This window comes from Syzygium oleosum, unplaced genomic scaffold (genome assembly GCF_021117445.2).
Source record: "Syzygium oleosum isolate NSW1041296 unplaced genomic scaffold, Sole_v2.1 Sole_v2.11, whole genome shotgun sequence".
Classification (NCBI taxonomy): domain Eukaryota; kingdom Viridiplantae; phylum Streptophyta; class Magnoliopsida; order Myrtales; family Myrtaceae; genus Syzygium; species Syzygium oleosum.
The window spans coordinates 7,087,865-7,114,455 of NW_026607495.1; the positions used below are offsets into that span (position 1 = coordinate 7,087,865).

The 26,591-nt window shown below is 38.0% G+C and overlaps 2 protein-coding genes across 5 annotated transcripts in view; both read right to left on the reverse strand.

Annotated features, from left to right (window-relative positions):
* LOC115687880 (calmodulin-binding protein 60 E-like) overlaps positions 1–26,194 on the reverse strand; it is a 35,528-nt gene extending 9,334 nt beyond the window's left edge. For all 3 annotated transcript variants that reach the window (XM_030613596.2, XM_056315923.1, XM_056315922.1), the window contains exon 1: positions 26,157–26,194. The gene's annotated coding sequence lies outside the window, so the exon portion shown is untranslated. The remainder of the gene's footprint in view (positions 1–26,156) is intronic.
* On the reverse strand, positions 18,080–26,248 carry LOC115687879 (calmodulin-binding protein 60 D-like). Of its 2 annotated transcripts, none has more exons than XM_030613595.2 (10): positions 25,995–26,248; positions 25,476–25,548; positions 24,963–25,015; positions 24,442–24,502; positions 22,703–22,749; positions 21,784–22,277; positions 21,346–21,506; positions 21,062–21,265; positions 19,975–20,167; positions 18,080–18,809 (listed from the first exon to the last, which is right to left on the reverse strand). In XM_030613595.2, the coding sequence occupies exons 1-10, from the start codon at positions 26,075–26,077 to the stop codon at positions 18,205–18,207; spliced, it is 1,974 nt and encodes a 657-aa protein (XP_030469455.1). In that variant the 5' UTR covers positions 26,078–26,248; the 3' UTR covers positions 18,080–18,204. The 2 variants fall into 2 exon arrangements, with proteins under 2 accessions (XP_030469455.1, XP_056171899.1); XM_056315924.1 differs by lacking the exon at positions 18,080–18,809 and adding an exon at positions 18,958–19,034 and having other exon boundaries at positions 25,995–26,238.
* Positions 26,249–26,591: the final 343 nt, after the last annotated feature.

Here is a 26,591-nt window from a genome sequence, read left to right on the forward strand (position 1 = left end):
TACAAAGTGTACACATGTGACAGTTTTACTATCCGTTAGTTTCCGTTAAATTTTACCGTCTGAGTTGGATAATACTTTACAGTTGACAGGTTTACTAATTTGAAGTTTTGTCCCTCCGTTTGTCACAGGTGTACCAGTTTGTGATTTTTCATGATATTAGTCCAATTTAACAGAGGGTAAATTTGTCATAAATATACCGGTTTGAGGTTTGCGGTGGTCAAAAAATTAGTTTAGGGTAAATTTGTCACATGTGTATCAATTTAGGGTTTTTGATGGTCAAAAAATTAATTTGGAGTGAATTTTCACAGATATACCAGTTTAGATTTTTTCGTGGCATTAATCCTTAAATAATTGAACTATTTTTGCCTTAAACCCGAGTTTATGGTAAATCTTTTCAACTCCGATCTATGATCAATGGGTCACATGCTCGAATATTAGTTATCTTCTATGTGTGACCCTGAGCGAGTGTCAAAAATAGTCAAATAATCTCTTGTAATCACACGTGACTACCACTCGTAAACTATAACACCTATAAAATGTGTGTTATAGTTATCTATTGAGAAAATATATGAGCATTCGAGGAATGTTGGAGAAAAATCAATTATTAATATGGCTCTCCATCCAATTGATGATGTCGAAACAATTTACTGTTGCTTGATTTATTATTTGTTATTTTACCATTATGTAATAATAACGCCACACTTTTTTGATGGAATTTCAAGAGAAATGACGATATGCGTAGGCCCGTATATCGTATGTCTTCTGTCTCGTATATTATTAAAAGATGATTCTACTTAATTGGTCATTTGGTACTGAAGGACATGGATGCGTGTGATTTTATCTTGGTGGATGAATATAAGCAAAAATAATGTGTTTCATAAAACGAAAAATTCGTAGAATTAAAAATTTAATCGTGGCCAATGGAATTGCACGGATAATGTTCATCGACAATAACTTGAAAAGTATTTTCTTAGTTAATTAAATAGAGCTAACTTCAATGGTGACAGAAATTATAAAAAAAAATTTTAAAAAAGAGCAAAGAAAAAATCAGTGCATGTGGATTTGCTTTGCAACCCAAGCGAGTAAAACGCTTTGGTCAACGCCACGGAGGCGGCTTTGCTTTCTGTCTTACGTTGCCAAACCTTGGAGTTAATGTCTATCCTCTCACGCGTTTGGTGATGACGTGTCATAGGTGGCGCGAAAATATTACAATAAAGCTTCAAAATTTATTGAAAATTGAAATTGTACCCATTAGGAAAAAAGTACAAAAAGGTCATAAACTTATTACAAATATACCAATTTAATTCTAATTTTTTTTTACCGATTGAGTCATAAACCATTTGCATTTGTGCAAATTCAATCTATCTGACCAAATCGCTGACACGGACGCCAACCATCCTGCATTGCATAACCGATGTTGACATAAACAATCTTTAATAACATTTTTAATTTTTTCTGTTATTTATTTATTTTTCTTTTCTCTTTCTTTTTTTTTCCCTTCCATTCTTCTTCTTCCTCTGGTTAGTTACCGGACCTCGGCGGCTGGCCAAAAGGGAGGGCCCACATGAGGCTCAACCCTTGCCAAATCCAGTGAGGGTGAGCATCGTTAGGCAAGCAGGGGGCCTGAGTGAGGCTGCCCTCATGACTTCAAGGGTTTGGCGAGGTCCGTCATTGGTGCAAGCCAGTCATTGGCGAGGGCAACCTCATCGGCCCTCGCTTCTAGCCAGTCGCTGAGGTCTGGCAACCAACTAGAGGGAGAAGAAGAAGGGAAGAAGAACAAAAAAAGAAAGAGAAAGAAAAAAAAGGAAAAATAAATAAATAAATTGTAAAGAATATCAAATTATTAATCGGTGGTCATTTATGAAATGGTTAATACCACAAAAAGCTCCAAACTATCACACCTATAACAAATTGACCACAAATTAATTTTTTGACCACCAAAGACTCTAAATCAGTACATTTGTAACAAATTTATCATCCGTTAGTTTCCGTTAAATTTTACAATCAAATTGCAGAGTTGGATAACATGTGGCAGTTAACGGATTTACCAATTTGGGGTTTTACTCTCTGTTACCAGTTTGTGAATTTTCGTAGTATTAATATGATTTAATAGAAATTAATGGAAAGTAAATTTATCATAAATGTACCAATTTAGGGTTTATGATGGTCAAAAAATTAATTTGGGGTAAATTTATCACAAGTATATTAGTTTGGAGTTCTCCGTGGTATTAACTATTTATGAAACGAAGGATGGATTCTTCACCCAAAAAAATAGTGAGTTTATGAAGAATATGGATTTAATTAAACCTTATAATAGCAAAGTTCAGAGTCTTGTAAATCAATAAAAAAAATTAGAGTTTCATAAAATCCTATTTAATAGCCTTAACTCGAGTAATTGAAGATAGGGTTAATATCACGAAAAACCCTAAATTTATGCACCCGTGATAAATTTACTCCAAATTAATTTTTTAACCATCAAAGACCCTAAACTGGTACACCTGTGACAAATTTACCCTCTGTTTTCTATTAAATTTTACCGTTAAATTGCTGAGTTGGATACACGTGGCAGTTGACAAGTTTATTTTTTTGGGATTTGCCTTTCGATTGTCGCAGCTATACCAGTATTATACCAATTTAACAGAAATTAACATAGGGTATATCACAAATATATTGGTTTGGAGTTTTTGGTGGTTGAAAAATTAATTTGGGGTAAATTTTTTTATAGATTAGCTCGTTTATGATTTTTAATGATCAAAAAATTAATTTGATGTAAATTTATTATATATCAGTTTGAGATTTTTCTTGGTATTAATCCTTAAAGATAGGAGTCTCATTCTCCACGCGACTCGACAAAGTCTCGATACGGGCAAACACTTGAAGCCGCAATGAAAGGGATGAGCAAAATCGCGAATGATGCAGATATGTTGTGTCAATTATGCAGCACGTTTCAATCACGTAATGCAACATCTCACACGTTGTACTTCCTCTCCGGTTGACTTTCTTCAGCGGAAGAAGCCTTCCATCCATCGCTCTCTTTTGTCTCGTCATGGCGGTTGAACTTCGTCTCTCACCGACTCGAGTCTCCTCGCTATTTCGGACTAGTTGTTGTTGCATGCGAGAGAGAGGAGAAGAAGAAGACGAAGAAGAAGAAGAAGAAGAGAACGACCTATAGACAGTTGCGGGACCGACACAGCTAACTTTCCGCGAAAATCAGGTCCCGTTAATTTTCCTGGAAAATGCTTCAGGGTTTCGGTTTTGACATTTTCGGTTCATTTTCATTTCACACTCTCGTCCGACGTGCAACGATCAAAAGAGAACCAACATGTTTGGTAGTTTTTAGACGCCATTTTGCCCGGTAACTTCCAGTCTACAACTACTACTACTGCAAAAATGCTTTGGTTGAACCGGGAAACGGCAATGTTTTATAGCCTTTCCGATCGGACGCGATCGAATTACAGATTCTTAGATGAGCATGAACAGCCAGATGATTGGACTTGTAGAGAATTTTCGAAGGTAAAATGACATTTAGTTCAATTAAGTGTTAAAAATTAAAAATTTTCGGCATTTACATGAGATTAAGCTTATAACATTAAAGAGAACCGACTTAGATGTTTTTTTTTTTGTCATAACTGACTTAGATGATTACATTGAGTCAAAAATCCACTTTATATGGTGAATAAGATAGGAGTTACTTAACCACTGGGGCTTACCCCAGATGCCATCCTTTCTACTTAGGAAGGGATTGGTGTGGAATTCGATTCTCCACTTTCTCAGGAGGGGTTAGGGATGGGGACATTTAGTTTCAAACGTGGGATTCGACAGAGGCAAGGCAAAAGTCTGAAAGTGAATTGAGAGTTAGAGTATAACAGACAAAAAAAGAGAGAGTAGGAATCACTTGTCAAACAAACAAAAAAATGTATGAGTTACTTAATTCGTTCGATAGATAATTGATGATAATTAGAATCTTCCCAATTATATTGACAAAACCTACCAATAATTGGTCATATTTTTGTATGAGATTCACATTATTTGATTATCAATTTTCAACTATTATCAAACCTTTTATTCCTATTTTTAGCACTTAAGACTATCAATACTTGAAACTCAGTACTTAAATTTTCGGCACTTAATTTTCAGTTTTATCAAATAGGCTCACAGTCTCCATTCGTTGTGTTTTTAATGTACCCTTGAACTTATAATTTGTACAATCAAATCATTAAACTTGTAAAAACTTTAGTCTCTTAAAGCCTGTTTGATGACCCGATTAAATGCTAAAAATTGAAAGTCCAGCAACTATTAAGGCCAAGCTTAATTTGTTGACTTAGAAGACTCGACTAAGTAAAAAATCCTCGATAAGTAAAAGATTTTTTTTTCCACATAAACTGCTAACTAATATTAGGGATCAAAACACCTAATGTCAATACTGACTAATCCCAAGGTCACATTGGGTTATAAACTATAATAGGGCAAGGGTGATTGCCAATTTGAGATGGCTTACTTAATTCGTCTGATAGAAAAAAATAATTGATAGTAATTAGAAGCTTAACATAAATATTGCTAACACTTACAAATAAAGATCATTGCTCTATATTTTGGTAAGAAATTGATTATATTCAGCTCTAATTGTCAGCAAACAACTTTATATTTTAAATCTCCAAGATTTAAGATTTTCAACAGTTAAATTTTCAGCTCTTTGTCAGTTTTCTTAGACAAGCTACAGTCTCAGGTCCCGGCAAATTAAAGGTCTCGTGTCTATCAATAGTAGCCAAAAACATGACTTGGGTTGACTTGGTTGACCCGAAGAAGAGGAGGTCAAAGCTCTCTTCGCCATGGACGCGATCTTCCCCTGTTCTTCCGTGGGAGCTTATCAAGAGACAGGGGAAAGTGTCGGAATCTAGGGGAGTGTTTGGTCGCCGCAAGAAAGTAGCAGACAAAGGAATCAGACAGTAGAATCTAACGAACTCGAACTCGAAGTGGATGAACACGTAGTAATCATTGGATTGCGTCCCGTTTTGTACAACGCCATGAAGGAGAAAGGCACATGCATTTCCCAGAAAAGTGACCTCGTGTACATTTCCGGGAAACGTTGCCGATTTTAGCAATTTTCCTTTTCTCCGATTTTACTAATTTGCATGTACAATTTTGTGTTTGTGTGTGTGTGTGTGTGTGTTTTTTTTTTCTTTTTCTTTTTTCCGCTTTTGCCTGTTTAATAATTGAACTATTTTTGCTTTTTAACGCGGGTTTAAGGTAAATCTTGTCGAGCCAATCTCTAATCAATGGGTGACATGCTCGAAGATTAGTTATTTACGTGTGGCTTTGAACAAGTGAGAGAAAATTCAATTAGTCATTTCTGATCACACGCAATCATAACTTATAAATTGGAACAACTAACGAATGCATATTATAAATATCTATTTAGAATACATATACGTGCATATCAAAATGATTTATTGCTGCTTGATTTGATATGTAAATATTTTCTGTTTATAATACAATTGAAGTAAAACCATGATGACATGATTTTACAATTCTATTATAATTACTCCGAACGTTTTTTACATACTTCTAAGCAAAATGGTCATATACATCCGTTTATATACCGCATACATTCTACCGTGCATACTTTTAAAGGAGGATTTTACTTACCCAGCCACTAGTATCAAAGGACATGAATACGTGTATTTTATCCTGGACGACGAGCACGAATAAAAATCAAGCATTTCATGAAAATTGAAAATTCCTCAAAAATTGGAAATTTCTTTGCGCGGATAAAATTTTTCGACAGCGTAAACTATTTATTTATTTTACGAAGAGAACTAATTTAAATGGAAATAAAAAAAAATGAAGACAAAAATAGAGAATGCGTGTGGAATATTATTACGTAGCAGAGGGATTAAATTATTTTAAGGGTTTTTTTGCTTAGGTTGGGGGCCCACTCAATTGGCTGATGTGCTGCTTTTGGCTTTCGGGATACGTGACCAAATTTCGAGCTCAAGCTTATCCTCTTACACGTTCCATCGTCGTAACGTGTGACGTGGGACGGATGGCGTCCGTGTAACGAGAACGCGAAAGTGTTTTGACAAACCCCATCCCCCCCCGGTCTAATTGAAGATGTGCCGTGACTGATATTATTTCTTTAATATTTTTGTAATTCGTCCTTTTTCTTTTCTTTGGTTGACAATTCCAAGGTATCAATGCCTGTCCATCTCGTTAAAAAGTGCAAAGCACGCACGGACCACCCCCAACCTATATCGATTATCTAGAATTCGGGGAATGACCGCGACAGCCCTCTTCGATTGAAAGTGTCGATTCCGCAAGAAGAAATTCAATTCGATAAAACCTTTGGGTTAATACCACGAAAAATCTCAAATTGATACAGCTGTGACAATTTTACCTCAAACTATTTTTTTGGCCATAAAAAATTCAAAATCGGTATACCTGTGACAAATTTACCCTGAACCATTTTTTTGATCACCAAAAATCTCAAACTGGTATATTTGTGACAATTTTATTCCGAACTAATTTTTTAATTTTAATTTTTAATTTTTTCGAATTTATTTATTTATTTTTTATTTTCTTTTCTTTTTTTCCTTCATCCTCTTCATTTTCAACCTCTGACTAGTCGCCGGACCTGCGACCGGCCAGAGGTGGAAGCCTGCGAGGGCTCGGCCCCGCCAGGCGAGGCTCAGTCCCGCCAGGCGAGGCTCGACCTCGCCGATGTTGGGCGAGGCCGACCTCGCCGTTGCATGCCCCGCCAGCAACGACGAGGTCGGCCTCGCCCAGCGCTAGCGAGGTCGAGCCTCCCTAGCGACCGGCGGGGCCGAGCGCTCACTGGCTTCCGCCTCTGGCTAGTCGCCGGACCGGCGACCAATCAAAGGTTGAAAAAGAAGAAAATGAAGGAAAAAAAGAAAAGAAAAGAAAAAATAAAAAAAATCGAAAAATAATAAAAAATAATAATAAATTAGTTCGAGATAAAATTGTCACAAATATAGCAGTTTGGGATTTTCAGTGGTAAAAAAAATAGTTCGGGTTAAATTTATCACAGGTGTACCAGTTTGGGATTTTTTATGGTAAAAAAATTAGTTTTGAGTAAAATTGTCACAGCTGTACCATTTTAGGATTTTTCGTGGTATTGACCCAAAACCTTTCGCCGAACAAGTACGACGACAAAATTTCGTAGCTCCGCCGCGAGCCGATCGAAACGGGACTTTTGGTAAGATCCCATTTATAACAGCCTTCACTCGAGCAAACCTAAGATGGGGAGCCGCATCCCGTATGGCTCTCCACCCAACTCGACCGAGCTTCCTCGCGCGCAAAACTCGATAACCTTAACAAAATGGATGAGCCCGAAAAATCGCGAACGGCGCGGGAATCATATCGATCTTGGAGCACATAGCACTAGCGCAACAATCACGTTTTCAATCACACGGTGCAACGTCACAAACGTCAATACATCCTCTCGAATTGTGACTTTGTTCAGCGGAAGATGCATCCATCCGTCGCTCTCTTTGGTCTTGTCGGGGCGGACAAACTTTTGTCTTGCACCGGCTCGAGTCTCCTCGCAAGCTTGTGACTGGTTGTCGTCGTCATCGTCGTCGTGTGTACACGCACATGCGGGTCACGGAGAGAGATAGAGGAGAACGACATGTAGACAGCGGCGTGACCGATGCGGGTAATTTTCCGGGAAAATCAGGTTTCCATGGGTAATTTTCCGGGAAAATGCTTCACGCCTCGTCAGACGTGCGACGAGCAAAATAGCCAGCGTGGGCTGCCCAGTAACTACCAGTCTACTACTACTACTACTGCCAAAAAAAAAAACTTGGTTTCTCTCACCTACTTGCGTCTCCTCGCAAGTTTGGCTGCTTCTTGTTGTCATCGTCGTCGCATGTACGCGCACGTGCGTGTCACGGAGAGAGAGAGAGGGAGAGGAGCACGACATATTGACAGTGGCGTGACTGACACGGGTAATTTTCCGGGAAAATCAGGTAAATCCCTGTTAATTTTCCTGGAAAATTCATCCTACTTCCAATTGAGTGTTGGGATCGGACTGGGTCGACTTATGAATTCTTAGACGAGCATGGACCGGGGGATGATCGGACCCGTAGGGGATTTCAAAGGTGAAAAGTACTGGGCTTGTTTGATAACCAAATTAAGTGTCGAAAAATTAAAAAACTCGACGGTTTAACGAGATTAAACTTGCTTGCTAACTTTAAATAAGATTGACTTACGTGATTAGGTTTATTCAAAAATCCAATTTATCTAGTAAGTAAAAGAGGAGTTACTTAATTCGTCCAAACTAAAAATAATTATTGGTAATCCAAAATCTTGCCAAATATAGTGATGAAACCTACTAATGATAGTCACTTTTTTTTTTCGGGAAAACTACCAAAAAAAAGTCATAAACCTATTATACAATGGTCAATTTAGTTATAAGCCTTTTGAAGATTTGCCAATGTAGTATTTCCGGCCAATTTTAGCCAGTAATCGATGTCATTGACGTCGACCGTCTTGCGTGGCACAAAAGAATTTTAAAAAAATAGTATAAATTGTCCACATCGTGCTAGCCAAGCCACGTGGGACGGCCGATGTACAGGTTATTGAATTTCTGATCAATTTTGGCTGAAAGTACTACATTGGCTAATTTTCAAAAGGTATAGGATTAAATTAGTCAAATTGAAATGTTTAGAACTGAATTGGTCAAATTGAAAGATTTAGAACTAAATTGATCATGGTAATTATCCCATCATTTTTTCTATGCTTGTTAAGGACTCGTAATATTCAACTATCGATTTTTAATTATCATAAAACCTTTTATTCCTATTTTTGGGACTGAACAAAATCAACACTCAAAATGTAGTACTTAAATTTTCAGCACTTAATTTTCAATTTTATTACACAGTCTCATAATCTCCATCTGTTGCTTTTTCATGTGGCCTTGAACTTACAATTTGTGCAATCAAATCATTAAACTTGTGAAAATTTTCTAATAAAGTCTTTTAAGGCCTATTTGATGACCCGCCAATTAAGCGCTAAAAATTGAATATTCGGCAATTAATGAGGCTAAGCTTGTTTGATAAGCTTAATTTGGATCTGACTTAAAAGACACAATTAAGTAAAAAAAATCCACTTAATCTGATAAGTAAGGGATTTTTTTTAACCACATAAACTACTAACAGATACCATGGGTCAAAACACCTAATGTGGGATGGCTTACTGTCGGTACATATTTTGGTGAGAATTTTGATTATATTCAGCTATCACTTTCTAATTGTCATCAAACAACTTTATTTTTCAAAATTTCGAAATTTTAAATTTCCAACGCATAAATTTCACTATTGAAATGTTCGACGTATTTTTTTTAGGCTTTATTAAACAATCTATAGCCACTGATTCAGACAAATTAAAGGTCTCATGTCCATTAGTAGTAGCAAAAGAGATGATGCAGAAATAGTCGGCACGACATTGGATAATCAATTTGAGTGAACCAAGTTGTGGAAACATAATGGAAGACCCAATTAAGAAATTTTCAGTAGCTTTTATTTACTGTGGTATAGTTTCTTATCCTACGGTGGCATTAATTACTCGAATATCGTGCTTTTTGGTCAGCACCAATCGATAAATTACATTCGATTATTTTGAAAATTGGCGACGAGGGGACTCTCTATTGTAAAAAATCTTGAACCAGATTATACAAATTCAAAATTCGAGAATCATCCAACGAAAGTAGGTTAAAACTTAGCTATTGTGATCCACAGTCGTACCACTCAAGGAAGCTCGAGCTACCATGATCGGCACTCAAGGGAGCATCAGTGCTATTTTAAATACTATCAGGAAGTTTGATCAATTTAGCCATCGAAAATATAATTGAGTCGTCCCATGTTAAACTCTTATGACATTCTGTGTGTGTCTATATATATTGTATATCAATGCTTCTTTTATTTAAGGGTTAATACCACAAAAAACCCTAAACTGGTACATTTATGACAATTTTACCCCAAACTATTTTTTTAATCATAAAAAATCCCAAACTGGTACACTTGTGACAAATCTACCTCGAACTATTTTTTTGACCACCAAAAACCCCAAACTGGTATACATGTGATAATTTTACCCCGAACCAATTTTTTAATATTATTTTTTATTTTTCGAATTTTTTTTATTTTTTCTTTACTTTTTTTTTCCTTTCTCTTCAACCTCTGGCCGGTCCGGTCCCGCGATCGGCCAGAGGCGGAAGCCAACGAGGTCGGCCCCGCCGGCCGCTAGCGAGGCTCGACCTCGCCGGCGTTGGGCGAGGTCGGCCTCGCCTTGCAACGGCAAGGTCGGCCTCGCCCAACGCCGGCGAGGTCGAGCCTTACCAGCGGCCGGCGGGGCCGGGCCCTCGCCGGATCTGGCAAGACTCGACCTCGCCGTTGCAGGGCGAGGCCGACCTCGCCCAACGCCGGCGAGGCTGACCTCGCCTTGCAATGGCGGGGCCGAGCCCTGGCCAAATCTGGCGAGGCTCGACCTCACCCAACGCCGGCAAGGCTGACCTCGCCCCACAATGGAGAGGTTGAGCCTCGCCAGATCTGGCGAGGGCTCGGTCCCGCCGGCCGCTGGTGAGGCTCAACCTCGCCGTCATTAGGAGAGGCCGACCTCGCCGTTGCAGGGCGAGGCCGACCTCGCCGTTGCAGGGCGAGGCCGACCTCGCCGGCGTTGGGCGAGGTGGTGCCTCGCTAGCGGCAGGCGGGGTCGGGCCCCCGCCAGATCTGGCGAGGCTCAACCTCGCCGTTGCAAGGCGAGGCCAACCTCGCCCAATATCGGCGAGGTCGAGCCTCGCCAGTGGTCGGCAGGGCCGACCTCGCCGGCTTCCTCCTCTGGCCGGTCACCGGTCCGACGACCGGCCAGAGGTTGAAGAGAAAGGAAAAATAAAAAGTAAAGAAAAAATAAAAAATTAATAAAAAAAATCTAAAAAATAAAAAATAATATTAAAAAATTAGTTTCGGGGTAAAATTATCACATGTATACCAATTTGGGGTTTTTGGTGGTCAAAAAAATAGTTTATGGTAGATTTGTCACAAGTGTACCAGTTTGGGGTTTTTTATAGTCAAAAAAATAGTTTTGGGTAAAATTATCACAAGTGTACCAGTTTAGGGTTTTTCGTGGTATTAACCCATTATAATAATGCCGAACTTTTTTTGACATACTTTTGAGCAAAATGATTATATACATCCGTTTATATACCGCATATATTCTGTCGTGCATACTTTTAAAGGAGGATTTTACTTAATTGGCCACTAATATTAAAGGAAATGAATTCATGTATTTTATCTGGACGATTATGAACAAAAATCAAGCATTTCATGAAACTAAAAATTCCTCAAAAACCAGAAATTTCTTTGCACGGATAGAATTCTTTGACGTCGTAAACTATTTAGTTATTTTACAAAGAGAACTAATTTCAATGGAAATCAAAAAAAAAAAAAAGAGGAAGAGAGAGAGAGAGAGAGAGAGAGAGAGAGAGAGAGAGAGAGAGAATGCGTGTGGAATAGTATTACACGGTAGAGGGATTAAATTATTTTAAGGTTTTTTTGGCTTAGTGAGGTGGGGCCCACTCAGTTGGCTTTTGTCAAGGCCACTGCCAAAGGCCTGCTTTTGGCTTTGTGGCGTACCGGGGCCTAGTTTCGAGCTCAAGCTTAGAACGTGTTTAGTAACGTTTCTATTTTTTTATTTTTTTGTTTTTCTGTTTTCTGGAACAAAAAGTGAATAGAAATCTGTTTGGTAACGCATTTTATTTTTCTATTTCCTAAAATAGAAAAATGGTCAAGAAATAGATTTGGAGCAGAAATAAGAAGTAGATTTTTTCTACTTCTTTGTTCCTAAAAATAAAAAAAGAAATAGAAAGGTCTGGTCCTCAAGTCGCAACCTCAACTCCTCCTCCATCCTCCATCGTTTGTAAACCGTCTCAAAGCACAGGTCCGGTCCATTCCCGGAGGGAATAATAAAAAAAATTCATAAAATTTTATAAAAAATTAAAAATTTTCAAAAATTCATAAAAATTAAAAAAAATTCTCAGAAAATCCATAAAAATCTGAAAAACTCAGAAAACCCATAAAAATTTGCAAAATTATGAAATTGAAAAAAATTAAAATTAAATTCATAAATTTTTTTCTAGAAAATAAAAATAAACAGATTTAGGGAAAGTAAAAAATTTTAATAAATTTTATCCCAAAAAAATAAAATAAAAATTCACAGAATGGCTTGGAATACCGTGGCCATCCACATTGAGTGAAATTTAAATTTTTTGAAGTGCCCAAAAAAAATCAAAAAATTTAAAACTTCACATAATGACTTAGAATACCTGTGGCCACCCATTTTGAGTGAAATTTAAATTTTTTGAGGTGCCCAAAAATAATAAAAAATTCAAAAATTCAAAACTTCATAGAATGATTTAAAATACTTATGGCCACCCACTTTGAGTGAAATTTAAATTTTTGAGGTGTCCAAAAAAAATAAAAAAATTCAAAACTTCATAGAATTGCTTAGAATACTTGTGGCTACTAACTTTGAGTGAAATTTAAATTTTTTGAGGTGCCCAAGTGGTATTTTTTAAGATTCCTTAGTTTAGGGATTAAAAGGGATTTTAAACCCCTAAAAAGGATTAGACAAACAAATAAACCATGCTTATTGGTTTTTTTCACTTACAACTTGTACTTATAGTTAAATAAAAAATATAAATTTGAATGCAAAAAATTGGGAATAGAAATTTTTTTGGTTGTACCAAACGCATTTCTGTTCTTTTTCTATTCCAATAATATAAATTTTGTGTAGTTACCAAACGCATTATTTTGCTCAGAAACTCTTCTAGGAAATAGAAATAGAAAAAAACTATTTCTGAAAAGAAATTATTTCCAGAAATAGAAACGTTACCATACGCACCCTTATCCTCTTACGCGTTTGGGATGGGTGATGCGAAAAGTATTTCCACATACTCTCAAAATTTTATTGAAAATTTGAAATTGTGCCCCTCGTCCAATAGGAGATGTGCCGTGCCGGATATTATTTCTTTAATAGTTTGTAATTCGTCCCTTTTTTTTTCTTTGGTTGACAATTTCAAGATTTCAATACGATGACAAAATTTTGTAGTGCCATTGCAAACCGATCGAAAGGGGACTTCCCGTAAGATCCCATTTATAACAGCCTTCACTCGAGTAATCTAAGATGGGGAGTCGCATCCTGTATGGCTCACCACGCGACTCGACCAAGATTCCTCGCGCGCAAAACTCAAAAACCGTAACAAAATGGATGAGCCCAAAAATCGTGAACGACACGGGAATCGTATCAATCTTGCAGCACGTAGCACTAGCGCAACAATCACATTTTCGATCACGCGGTGCAACGTCACAAAAATTAATATATCCTCTCGAATTGACTTTGTTCGGCGGAAGAAGCATCCATCCGTCGCTCTCTTTCGTCTCGTCGTGGCGGTCGAACTTTGTCTCGCACAGGCTCGAGTCTCCTCGCAAGTTTGTGACTGGTTGTCGTCGTTGTCGTCGTGTGTACGCGCATGTGTGGGTTACGGAGAGAGAGAGAGAGAGAGGAGAACGACATCTAGACGGCGGCGTGACTGACACGGGTAATTTTCCGGGGAAATCAGGTCTCCTGGGTAATTTTCCTGGAAAATGCTTCACGCCTCGTTGGACGTGCGACAAGCCAAAAAAACGAGCGTGTTCGGCTGCCAGTAACTACCAGTCTACTACTACTGCTGCAAAAAAATAAAAAAAATTAGTCTCTCTCACCTACTCGAGTCTCCTCGCAAGTTTGGCTGCTTCTTGTTGTCGTCGTGTGTACGCGCACGTGCGTGTCACGCAGAGAGAGACAGAGAGAGAGAGAGAGGAGCACGACATATAGACAGTGGCGTGAGGGACACGGGTAATTTTCCAGGAAAATAAGGTAATCCTGTTAATTTTCCTGGAATTTCCTGCTTCCGATTCTTGGAATTTCCAGGCTCGGACGATATCACGCCCTCGCCAGACGTGCGACGAGCAAAAGACCAGCATGCTGTGGAGATTTTAGACATTGTTTTGCCCGGTGTCTACTGGTCTACTACTACTTCTACCGCAAAAATTGCTTTGGTCGAACCGGGAAATGGGCCTCTGGGATCTGACCGGGTCGAGTTACGAATTCTCAGACCAGCATGGACCGGCGGATGGTCGGACTTGTAGGGGATTTCAAAGATAAATGTACTGGGCTCATTTGATAACCAAATTAAGTGTCGAAAACTTAAAAAAACTTGACGGTTTTGTTAGAATGATTAAACATTAAATCACACATTCATCTAAGAGTTTAAGCTATTATAACAGTTGGCAATTGTCCCGCAATGTCTCATACGGTATCAGAACTGGAAATCCTGAGTTCAAATCTTTCCAGGCCCCATTTGTTTGAGAAAGAGTGTTAGAATAATTAAATATTAAACTATGAACAGCTTAAGCGTTTAGAATAATTCACAGTGGTCCTATGAAATCTCACAGGTTTAATGAGATTAAATTTGCCAACTTTAAATAAAATTGACTTACATCATTACATTTAGCCAAAAATCCAATTTATCTATCAAGTAAAAGAGGAGTTACTTAATTCGTTCAAATTAAAAATAATTATTGGTAATCCAAAATCTTGCCAAATATTTGTGATGAAACCTATTGATAATAGTTATTTTTTTTTGGGAAAACTACCAAAAAAAAGTAGTAAACCTACCGTACAATGATCGATTTAGTCATAAACCTTTGAATATTTGCCAATGCACTATTTCTGACCAATTTTGGCTAGTAATCGATGATGCTGATGTCGGGTATCTTACGTGGCACAAAAGAATTTAAAAGAAATTGTACAAATTGTCCATATCATGCTGGCTATGCCACGTAGGAGAGCCGATATAGACGTTATCGATTTCTGACCAATTTTGGTCGAAAGTACTACATTGACTAAATTGGTCAAATTGAAAGGTTCAGAGCTGAATTGATCAAATTGAAAATTTTAAAGCCGAATTGGTCATGGTAATTATCTTGTCATTTTTCTGTACTTGTTAAGGATTCATAATATTTTACTATCGATTTTCAATTATCAGCAAACCTTTTATTCCTATTTTTGGGACTGAACATAATCGACACCTTAAAATTTTCAGCACTTAATTTTCAATTTCATCACACAGTTTCATAATCTCCATCTGTTGCTTTTTCATATGGTCTTGAACTTATAATTTGTACAATCGCAACAATTTTCTAATAAAGTCTCTTAAGGCCTATTTGACGACCCAATTAAGCGCTAAAAATTGAATATTCAAGCTTGTTTGATAAGCTCAATTTCGGTTGGGTTAAAAGACACTAATAAGTGAAAAATCACCTAATATGATAAGTAAGGGATTTTTTTTACCACATAAACTACTAACAGATACTATGGGTCAAAACACCTAACGCGGGTATCGAGTAATCCGAGAACTGCGTTCAATTATGAACTATGCTAAGGGGAGGGCGAACTCCAATGTGGGTTGACTTTCTATCCGTATATATCTTGGTGAGAATTTTGATTATGCTCAGCTTTCACTTTCTAATTGTCACCAAAATAAAGGTCTGGTGTCTATCGGTAGGAGCAAAAGAGATGATGCTGAAATAGTCGGCACGGCATCTGATAATCAATTTGAGAGAACCAAGTTGTGGAAACATAATTGAAGACACAATTAAGAAAATTGTCAGTAGCTTTTATTTACTGTGGTATAGATTCTTATTCTACGGTGGCATTAAATACTCAAATATCGTGGTTTTTGGTCAGCACCAATCGACAAATTACATTCGATTATTTTGAAATTGGCGACAATCTTGAACCAAATTTCACAAATTTAAAATTCAAGAATCACATAAGGAAGGTAGGCTAAGCTTAACTGTCATGATCCATAGTCGTACCACTCCACGAAGGTTGAGCTAGCATGACTGGCGCTCAAGGGAGCATCAGTGCTATTTTAAATACTATGAAGAAGTTTGATCAATTTAGCCGTCGAAGATATAATTGAGTCGTCCCATGGTAAACTCTTACAACATTCTACATTTTTTTTTTTGTAAATCAATGCTTCTTTTATTTAATTCTAAGTTCAAGTTTTTCATTTTTCCACGCGTACATTCTTATTATTTTAAATAAACAGTCTTATTATTTTGTCGCATTTTGATTGGATATTATATTTTCATGAATATCTCGGTTTTTTCACCTAATCAATTAATTAAGTTGTTATTACTTGATACAATTGTTACCAAAACTTGGGATTAAAAAGTCCTTCTCAAACGTGCTACAAATCTTGCACCTCGTAAGCCAAATTTCCGGCTCCTTCATTGACCATACAATGGGATAATTCAAATTTGATTGTGGGCGAAGCGTCGTAACATCATAGATTTGTCTGCAGAAATGTTTCTATACTTAGCTATGACTCTACGTTGTAAAGTTGTACTATACAATAGGTGTACCTCATAACTGTAAACATGTCCAATATGGAAAAAAGTTACCATAGGGGCACCGCAGAACTTCGCTACTACTTTCTCTCAATAATTTATGTACTATTGCGTTATAGAAGTTGCAATGTTCCAATTTTTGCCTAGTAGAATCTTCCTTTATGCTAAGTATCTCTTTCCATGGTATGTTTTTTCTAAACTTATTGTAATTTTTTTTTTATGTTTTTAATGGTTTATCAAAGAATGACACTTCCCATCTCGCACTTGCGGGTATTATGGCCATATTTCCTGTATACAAGACCGAAAAAACTCAAGTTTGCTTCACCAGGCAATCGATATAAATTGTAGTCCTTGCTTTTACTGATCTCTTTATCAATCTAGTTGGTTAAACTTGCGACTGTCACAAACCAATCTTTGTTACATATAATCCCCAAACTTTGGTCGTAAAATATGACACCGACCCTAGTAAAATGTTTCTTGAAATCTGACTGACAACTCCATGACCTATGCCCATCGAAATGCGCCGCCGGATTAACTGCCATTTATACTCTCGATCTTACAATTTGATTCATCTCGAACTCCTTATGGTTCCACAGCGCGTACGAGAGAGAGAGAGAGTTACAATCGACGTCCTGAAAAGAGGAAGAAATGACAAAAAATAAACAAACTGCGTAGGAGTTGACGTTGGAGAAGGCCACATGTCACTACAATGGTCTCCAAATTGAGCACCACTTTTATTACAGCATCAGATTAGATACCGGAAATGCTGACCATGACAAATGAACTTTCATTTGGCCAGAAAAAAATGATGACTAGTTTCAGAGGTCAAATCTGACTCATGCGAAATTTTCTTTAATCTGTTTTGACTGAAGTAATCTCAAGTAGATGTTGCATACAGGAAAAAAGAGAATACTCCGTGTGGCGCGCAAGTGAGGAATAGGAAGCCCAGTTTTCTTGTATTGCCATCAGAGGTTCATTTCAAAGACTGCATGCAAAGGATGATTGGTCCCGGTACAGAGGAAGGAAAACACTTCTCTTTTTTGGGTTTATTTTGGGTAGTCTGGAAGATGGTGATACTCGAAAGCAAGCTGTACATAGTTTTAGGAAATAAAGGAACTGTGGAATGGCACACCAGGCCAGGAAAACGAGTACTACTAGAGAATGGAGAGAAAGCTTTACTGTTGATAGGACATGGACAGAAGACGATTTGTGTCCGTCACACAAAAACACCTTTCAAAGCCGTTGTATAGTCTTGTAAAAATTTACGTCTGCTGCTTTTCAGTAATAATATAACTAATTATCATTAGTAACTCATCATGTTAGTAAACTAACAGTCTGAATGAATGGAGATTATCGAGGGAAATTGGCATAATAATTTAACAAGGCATGTGTTCCGAAAATTAGCTCTAATGCCTGTGGATAGCGGCAATAGGCAAGACTCAATGCATAGGACTCGATGGACGTGGTCACAATCCCGATGCATAATAAGTGCAGAATCTCAGAGAACTTTTGAAGAAAGATGTTAAAAGGAACTGAAGTAGAGAGACACTTTCTAATGGAAAAGTATTTATTCGCTTAAGAAGGTGTCCAAACAAAGCTGTTCTATTTACAAATGAATAACCGAATACATGTAAGTAACTGATATGCCCTCATAAAAAAAAAAAGAATTCTATCACTTCTATCAGACAGGAGATGGAGAATCATCTTACCTAATGCGACACTAAGAATGATGAGATCAAGCCTGGACTTCAATCGGTGGTTCGTCTAACTGCACAATGCTGACACGTCTCTTCGTGATGAAGAAACCCCACTGCATAAATTCCTTTATCTTTAGCCAGCCATTAACACCTTTGCTGGTACCTCGCACTGAACCATCATCGGAGGGTGGGGTCTGAAAGGATGTTTCATCATGTTGTGGGGTCTGAATGAGCGTCAACAAGTAATCCCATTGATCATCTGAAGCGCTAGATTGGAAATCTTCCTTCACGCGATTGCCTTCAGGAGGAGAAAGTGTACTACTAGATGGGAAACTTGATGATGAAGCATAGGCTGGTTCAGAGGGGAGAACAAGCTCATTTACTGCACGGTCCATTTGGCTTGAAGAATCGATCATTGGGCTATGCATGGCATTTTGTAAATTGTTATTATGGGAATGAATTGGCAATCTGACAGTAGTAATACATTTATCTGCTGGAGAAATTGGAACATTCAAGCCGTCTACAGATATGGGCCGATGTGCAGTGAGATGAACACTTTCATCAACTGAAAGCTCCATGGCATTTCCAAAATTGGAGCTTTGTGACTGTATTGACAATGCCGAAGCAGTTGCACCACTATGTCCTGGAGAAAGAACTAGAACATTAGTGTAATTACTAAACATAGGCCGAGGTGAGCACAGGTCTACGTCCTTGCATAAAATTTTGGAATAAACCGTCATGAGCTTTTATTATTCAGATATCACGGAAAGTGCTATTAACTTTTTCTCCTCACCCTGGACATCTCTTTAATTTTTCTTGCCACTGGTCTTTGTGATCTTTAAGTGCTTCAATTGGCAAGGCCCTTTCCCTTCACGGATTGAACATTTTATATCTCAGTTTCTGACATATAAGTTCAACCAATCAACCTTCTTTTCTAATATGATCTTCCAGTCACCATTTGACTAAAACGATATGAATACATTGCCACGGGCTTATTACATCCATCCATATCTACCTAGTGATAGCAATATCTCGTCATTATCCACTTAGCATCACCTAAGTGCAGATGTTCGTGAGTATCTACCCTCCCCATCCCCCAATCCCCCACTCCAAAAGGCACATATTACCAACTAATTATATAGTTGCTTTTCAATTCCTTGGACAGAACCCATGCATACCTGGTGTATTGAATGAGTCCCTATTTTGCAACAATCACAGCTTGCAGAATATTTCTTTTCGTGTACAATTAGCATCGGCTATTGACTGTTCTGCACATTGCATATCCTTATAGGTCATCTTGGTACTTTAACTCTTAAATCTTTCATATCCAAATAATTGTTGCGTCTCTTAAATTGAACCCTGATAAAATGAAGTACTTGATTATTGGCCTTGTGCCTTTGTACTGATAGTCTATTAGTTCACTGCTTTTGGTAGTGACCTGCAATAACCTACTCCTCTTGTTTGTTCGTCATCAGTAAAACTATTTCTGCGCATTTTTTGTTGCATCTAGAGACACACTGAAGCCTAACTTGCAAATGGGAATCCTCTACCTATAACTTATGTGTCATTGCCAAAGACGAATCAAATTTAGTAAAATCTCCTTGGATGCAAGTTCAATTGAAGGGTAGATGGACAGATAAATGTCTTCATATTATGTGGAACCCAAATCATAAGGATCCGAAACGTATTCATGTCTTTATTAAAGGTCCACAATCAAGTGGAGAGTCCTACTTTTCATCATTATTTCACAGGACGCATATTGGTATATGCTTAGAGGGAGAGATATTTTGTGCTTTTAGAGCATGTACCTTCAGCAGTCAAGCCCACATTTGCAAGAGGAGCTTCCGGACCACCTGGAGTGGCACAGATTTGTGGAGCCAGATTATGTCGAACAGGGGCGAGATTTTCAATTTGCATTGAACCAGAAAATTTCTCACCATTGAACTCCCTAACATCATTCAAGTTATCAAGGGCCTTTTTGATGATTGTATCTCCATGTTCCTGAAAGAAAATTACTTGGTATATCGCTCAAGTTGGACGAACGGTATTGAAGGTACACGCTCTAACTTCAAGTTCTTTTTTTGGAAAGTAATTAAATTCCCATGGATGAACTTGTATTCAAAGTAAGTACACAAGGGCAGCACAGAGAGAACAAAGAAACCATTGAAAGAACCTCAATTCATTTTATGCCTATCACCACCGATTTCTCCACCACATAAAGGTCAGATGCTAGAAAGATGTCATGGAGAGTACAATCAAGGCAAGGCTCCTCACAGTAAAAGATGCAAAGATCGAGAGAGGACCAGTGAAGAAATAAAAAAGGCAGCAACTTGTGTTGTGCAAGTAATTAAGATCATCATAATTTTAAACTTGGAAAGTAATAGTTGCAACGTGAATGTGTTAATCGTTCTAAGTACAATTTGATGATGAGTGCCTCAGATTGTCATGGATGACACCATATCAACTGCTGAAAGCGCTCTCCAACTTACATGTTTTCTTGGTATAATTTTAACTACAGGGGTACAGAGGGCCACTTAGATTTACAGGTCACCATCCTCAACTTTGCATAGCAAAGAGCAAAAGCTCAAAATCACTCTAATAAGAAGTCTCTATTATGGATCTAAAGAAAGCATCTATATTTTCCTTTTAGTCCCTCCTCAAGGACTTCATATTACTTTTACTGATAAAAAAAACAACAAAGCATATAGATGTCCAACGAACTCCTTTCAAATTTCCATATCTCTGGCCGATTCTACCACCTAATAAACCTCACAGATACGGGTAAACATCAAATTACTGATTACATAGATAATATTGGACAATTATATGAATTCAGCATGATGGTGTGTAGTGCATGAACTGGATTGACAAACTCAGTAGGAACTAGTTACTTACCTTCTCTAGGGCAGAAAGTCGATGAGTAGCAACATATACCCTGTCTTTGATTAGGCCGATTAGTTGACCATCCGCGTCAAATAGAGCACCATGCTTCCTCATGCTATCAAGATAGTACAAATAAAGTTTCCAACTTATTTTGCAAGTCCTTGCATGACGAACGAGGCTATCCCAGTTCTTCTGTATTATGCTCTTTCCAAGAATCTATGGTAAGTGAACACACAAGACTTACGTTTATGGTAGTCAATCAAATCATAATTAATAATCATTAACTAAGTGCTTACCTCTCTCAATTTGTCGGAGTCCGTAAACAGTTGCAGTAGAAAGTCCTCCACTTTATGTATGCTGGCTTCACTCAGTTTTTTGTGAATTTTCCCATCTTTGGCAATCTTCTCTAACCTCCAGACCTCATCATCAGATTTAGGTGGATAATTTTTCTTGTATGCTGTAAAATGAAGAGAACATATACAGTAAGGTCACAGTCACCATAAGCTCAATGAGCAGAAGCAAACTTCTGATAGGCGTGCACTAATCCAAACATTTGCTAATAACAAAGAAATGGACCATCTCTTATTTATCTGAATTTTCATTAGAGATGCAAAGGTCCATATGAATGAAGCTCTCAATGAGGACATTGATGATTGTGGATGTCCAAAACCATGTCTATGGTCCGTCATAAAGGAAAAGGTTTATATGCTGTAAAAAGACTACGAAAGACCTACATTCTCCTCTATGTTCCTTGACAGTGAAGGCATCAGTTTTTGCTTCTCGGATTCGGGTACTCCCACAATAACCTGATGCCACCTTAAGCCCTATCCTGAACATTTTACTCCTATTCCAGCTGGAATTGTCAGTAAATATTAGCTCTCCCAGCACCCCAACACCTCCCTTGAGTGTCACCAGGAGATTTCCAGCCAATAGCGGCCTCTTTCCTTCACGTTCCTTAACCACGTAGTTCTCAAACTCTTTTTGAGCCCAGTTATCCTCATCATCTTTTTTAAAGTCACCTTCAAGCACAACGACGTCCAGCTTAATGGAGGATTCTGGGCCTGATGTAACAATATATCCTGTATTAGCATCAATCAAGGCGACAGAAATGCAAGCACCCCACTTTCCTTCTAGTTTCTTTCCAGTATATATAGGAAGTGACAGTTTGGTTCGAAGTTGAAGCTGTAAGTTTCTCGCATCACTCTTTGCCATAGATTTAGCATTATCCCTGCATTCTCACCAGAAAAAAAAAACATTAGAAATAGGAATAGATATGGAGGCGAAAATTGGAAAAGTAACGATAAAGAGAGTCTAACTACCAAACATCTCACTTGGGCAAGTCTTACTGCCGGGGAAACTACAAGGACAAATAGATCCATTGTCTGAGAGAGTTTAATAATGCAAATTTTTTAAAAACTAAACAAAATTGTCTACAGCTCTCAAGCTACAAAAATTGTGTTCTAAATTGGAGCATTGACACTTTGGCACACAACTGAGTCATTGTGGCCTGACCTCACTGAGCTCTGAGTGCTTGCTGTTGGGTCATAGTGGTAAGTCGGACAGTTATTCCTCCAAAATACCAACAATGCATAACCGGTCAATACTACACAAAAAGCCTTTCTCAGTGGCATCACGGGGGAAGTGGATTCATACCTTCTGAGGTGGGGAGAGTGACTATTTGCAGGCTCCACTGCTTCCTCCTGTTTAATACCACCAACAGCAGAATTTCTGAAGTTGGAGACATCAAAAAAATGAAGCGGAAGGGATCCAAAACCAATTCATTCCATCAAAGGGAGTTGAAATACCTATTCTGTTGTTCCTTCTTAAAAACAACTTATTGAACTAGCTAAGTTCTTCAGCCACATATGAAATCACAGTGTTTACCAAACAGCAGTTGTCTATATAGCTCAAATGAACAATCTGGCGCATTTTCATTTTCCCCTTTTTTTCCATGTCCACACAAAAATTTACCTGTGTTTTAGAATGGTTATGATTCAGCTTTAGGTGATAAAACCACAGTTGCAGGCAAATGAATGGAGATGGCCTCCAGCAAGGTCTGATGATTTGCTTGAAACTCAGATGGCTTTCTGTGGATTAATTGCTCCAAACTCTCGCTATGTAGAGAAAGTGGTATTTACCAGATCATCTAGGGGCTCTTTCTCTGTAAAGGAGGCTTGGAAGCTAGTGAGGATATGTGGGAACAAATTGACTTGGCTTAGGCTTTTAGTTTAAGCCTAATGTGCCAACATATGGCTTTATATCTTGGTTAGCAATTCATAATAGGTTGCGCACGTTGGAGAGGATTAAAACTTGGTCTGACATTGATAGCACTTGTGCTATGCAGAAAACATGATTAATCTGGAATGCCCTTGTTCTTTAAGTGTGTATTCTCAAAGCAGATTTTGGGGACAAGTTTTAAGGCTGCTCTCATATCTTAGATTCAGCAATTGACTGGAAGGATGAATTTACTTGGGCCTTGCAGAACATAAAGGGGAATAGTTTGGAGTTGTTGGTGAGGAAATTAGCCTGGAATACAACAATTTATTATCTCTTGAGAGAGAGGAACTTAGTGAAGCATAGAAATGTATCTCCTCAAGCTTGCCGTGTCCTTGATGCAGTTGGTTTTCTCTGTAAAAGTCTCTTTAAAAGCTATAATTTGGGAAGGTACTGTAATTTTAAATGTTTGTGTAGAAACTGGTAAGTTCATGTTGACTAACATTGCTGTAACCCGGTGGCATGGTTTTAAGTTTGCTTCTTGTTTTTCTGGGTAGTATTTTGCTATTGTTACTGGTAGTGTAGAAGCGGGAGACTATGATGTCATGTTGTCATATGGTGTATGGTGTCATTAGATTGAAAGTCAACTAGATGAATTAATTTCAAGATATCAGACTTTCATTTTATAACGAGTTTTTTAAATGGATCTCCCTTTTTGCCCGTCATGCAGGGATGAAAGTCAGCCTTAGTGATCTGATGGTACCGAGTGGAAGGGTCGTTGCTCAATGGCTAAAAGGTACTCTAGGGATAACAAGCTGATCTACCCCAAGAGTTCACATGAATGGGAAGGTTTGGCACCTGGATGTCAGCTGTACATGTGGGACGTTATGCTGTAATGGACTTGTATAGGATGTAGTCCTCCCATATTTTTCTTTTCCACAGATTGTGCAATAAAATGAATGTTAACTTATAAAAAAAAAAAGAAATTGTACAAAGTTCATGCTCAATTATTGCTGTTCAAACAGTCGGCATAAATCAATTAGATAGCAACCGACTTTGTAGGTCAATAAGTTCATTTGATCACTTCTTGACATGTGGATAAACAACTCATATATGAAGTGTTGATAGAAATATGTCTGAGACAAAGTGGAAACTTTTATAAACTCAGTTTAACTTACCAGTCTCTGAACAGTATTCTCCAATGAGCACACTATATCTTTGAGAGCATTCCCGGTACAACTACACCATGAAAAATAGATGCCGTAAGCAACTGCAGTCTTGTGGACATTTTCATAACAAATAGACAAATATCCATATGTAGAATTTCAGTTACTAAAACAAATGAATGTCGACCGAATTACAGCATAACAAGATAGATACCAGACTCATCAAATGCATTCCCTTAATCAAAGGCAACGTGAAAAGTCAACATAAAGCTGGAATACATATTTATCCAGTACATTGATGGCAGAAGCAAGTAAATTTAATTAGCAGCTATCTCCAAATGATGGCCCTTGCAATGATCAACAAAAAAATGTATGTACAGGTATTTCACTTTGCTGAACAAAATCATGGATTGATGGCTAATGATAATCGATGATATTTTTAGTTGGCGAGACTATACACATGGAAATTCTACTAGAGGGAATTAATTGATGCAGATAAGCTACAGCCAACAAACCAAATGAAATATATTCACCTTTGACAATATTCGGCCGAGTGAGATTTAGCACGCTCCAGCTCTTCTCTGACCTGTCCAGCAAAGAGCAATAGCGAAGAATTACATAGCAATCTGTCAAGAATTCATCTCATTCAAGTTTTACCTCACAAGTATTTTCACTGTCCTCCTTCTACATGCAAATTATCATTGACCACATTTTCCATGATTCATGGAAACAATCACGCCCAAGCCACTTTGTTAAAAATTTGGATCTTTTTGTGATCCATACCGACCAAAACAACATGAAAAGCCTAAATCATGTTCTTATTGGAATTGCTTCACAGGAAAAGCCAAGAACAGTCGGGATCATTTTTACCACTCAAACTATAATTCTCTATAAATCTCACAGCAATTTCTCATGCAGATTTCTATGCAGAAGCTGACCAGAAGGTCAGAAATGCATCCAACCACTTCTAATCGAAGAGATCAGCAATTGAAGTACAACAAAGACTGTATTTTGTATGTCCAAGTTGCCTATTGTACTCATCTTACCACTCTTCGGACATCCTCCTCCGTCAACCAGCTCCTCGGCACGTGATTCCTCTCGGACTGGTGCCATACTTGACTGTGTGAAGATCAACACAAAAGTACAACCAAGATAGGATAATTCAGCAAACAGGACAGCAAAGTAACCCAGTAACAATAACAGCACACTTGCTAGGTAAATGTTTCAAACAGAGTCCAATTCAAATAAGGAAAAAATACTGCAATTGGCCCACGCGAAATCGCATAACAGATTCGAGACGGCAACATTAGAGGTCTTTAATACTTCCGATTAAAGCCACAGCACAAACCCACAAACCGAAAAACAGCACGAAAGCGATTCAGAACTGTCCCGAGGCAAAAGCTGATCAATCTTATACTTCAACGCAGGCTTTGCCATGTTTCTCATTCCAAGAATCTTCAACTCAAGAACCCTTCATTGAATATCCCTCAAGTAAAGCTAAAACTAACACGATCATCAAATAATCGATCGAGCATCGAAACGTGGAGAGGGAAGAGCGAACTTACTTCGTTCGAGCGACGCGGGGCCTCTTGAGCAGACTTGCTTGACCTGAAGAAGTGGGAGCCAGAGCTCTCTTTTGCGTGGACATGATCTTCTTTTTCTTTTGTGGAGCTTTTCAAGAACTGGGAAAGTGGCTGAGTTTGGAAGGATTTGGTTGCTGAACAAACGGGAACAAATGTAGCAGAGAAAACGAAGGAGACAATGAACAGTTAACACACGAACTGAAGCTCAAACTCCAAAGTAATGAGTTTGTAATCACTGGAGTGTGTTTTATTCTGTAGTGTCTGAACGAGTAGGCTCGTCATTTTCCGAGAAAAGCGAAGCACATTTCCGGGAAAGGTGGGCAGTTTTAGAATTCTGTTTGTTCTTTTCTCAGATTCTAGCAATCTGCCCCCTTCGACCTTTATGAATCTTACCGTACGATTTTCTTCTTCCTTTTTGTCGCTTCTTTCCGCCTTTTGCCTAATGAATAATTGAGCTAATTTTGCCTCAACCCGAATTTAAGCCTATTTTATTTCGCGAAAAATAAATAATTTTAAAAATAATTATTATTTTCACTTGAAATAATCGGACAATGAAAAATATTTTCATCACCAACAATA

Bases quoted from the DNA above. Each gene is read 5' to 3' on its own strand.
- LOC115687879 (XM_030613595.2), bottom strand. From the start codon at position 26,077: ATGTCCACGCAAAAGAGAGCTCTGGCTCCCACTTCTTCAGGTCAAGCA. The intron at 24,503-24,962 runs GTGAATATATTT...TTCATGGTGTAG, and splicing joins TCGGCCGAATATTGTCAAAG to TTGTACCGGGAATGCTCTCA. The intron at 22,278-22,702 runs GTATGAATCCAC...GTGAGAATGCAG, and splicing joins CACTCTCCCCACCTCAGAAG to GGATAATGCTAAATCTATGG.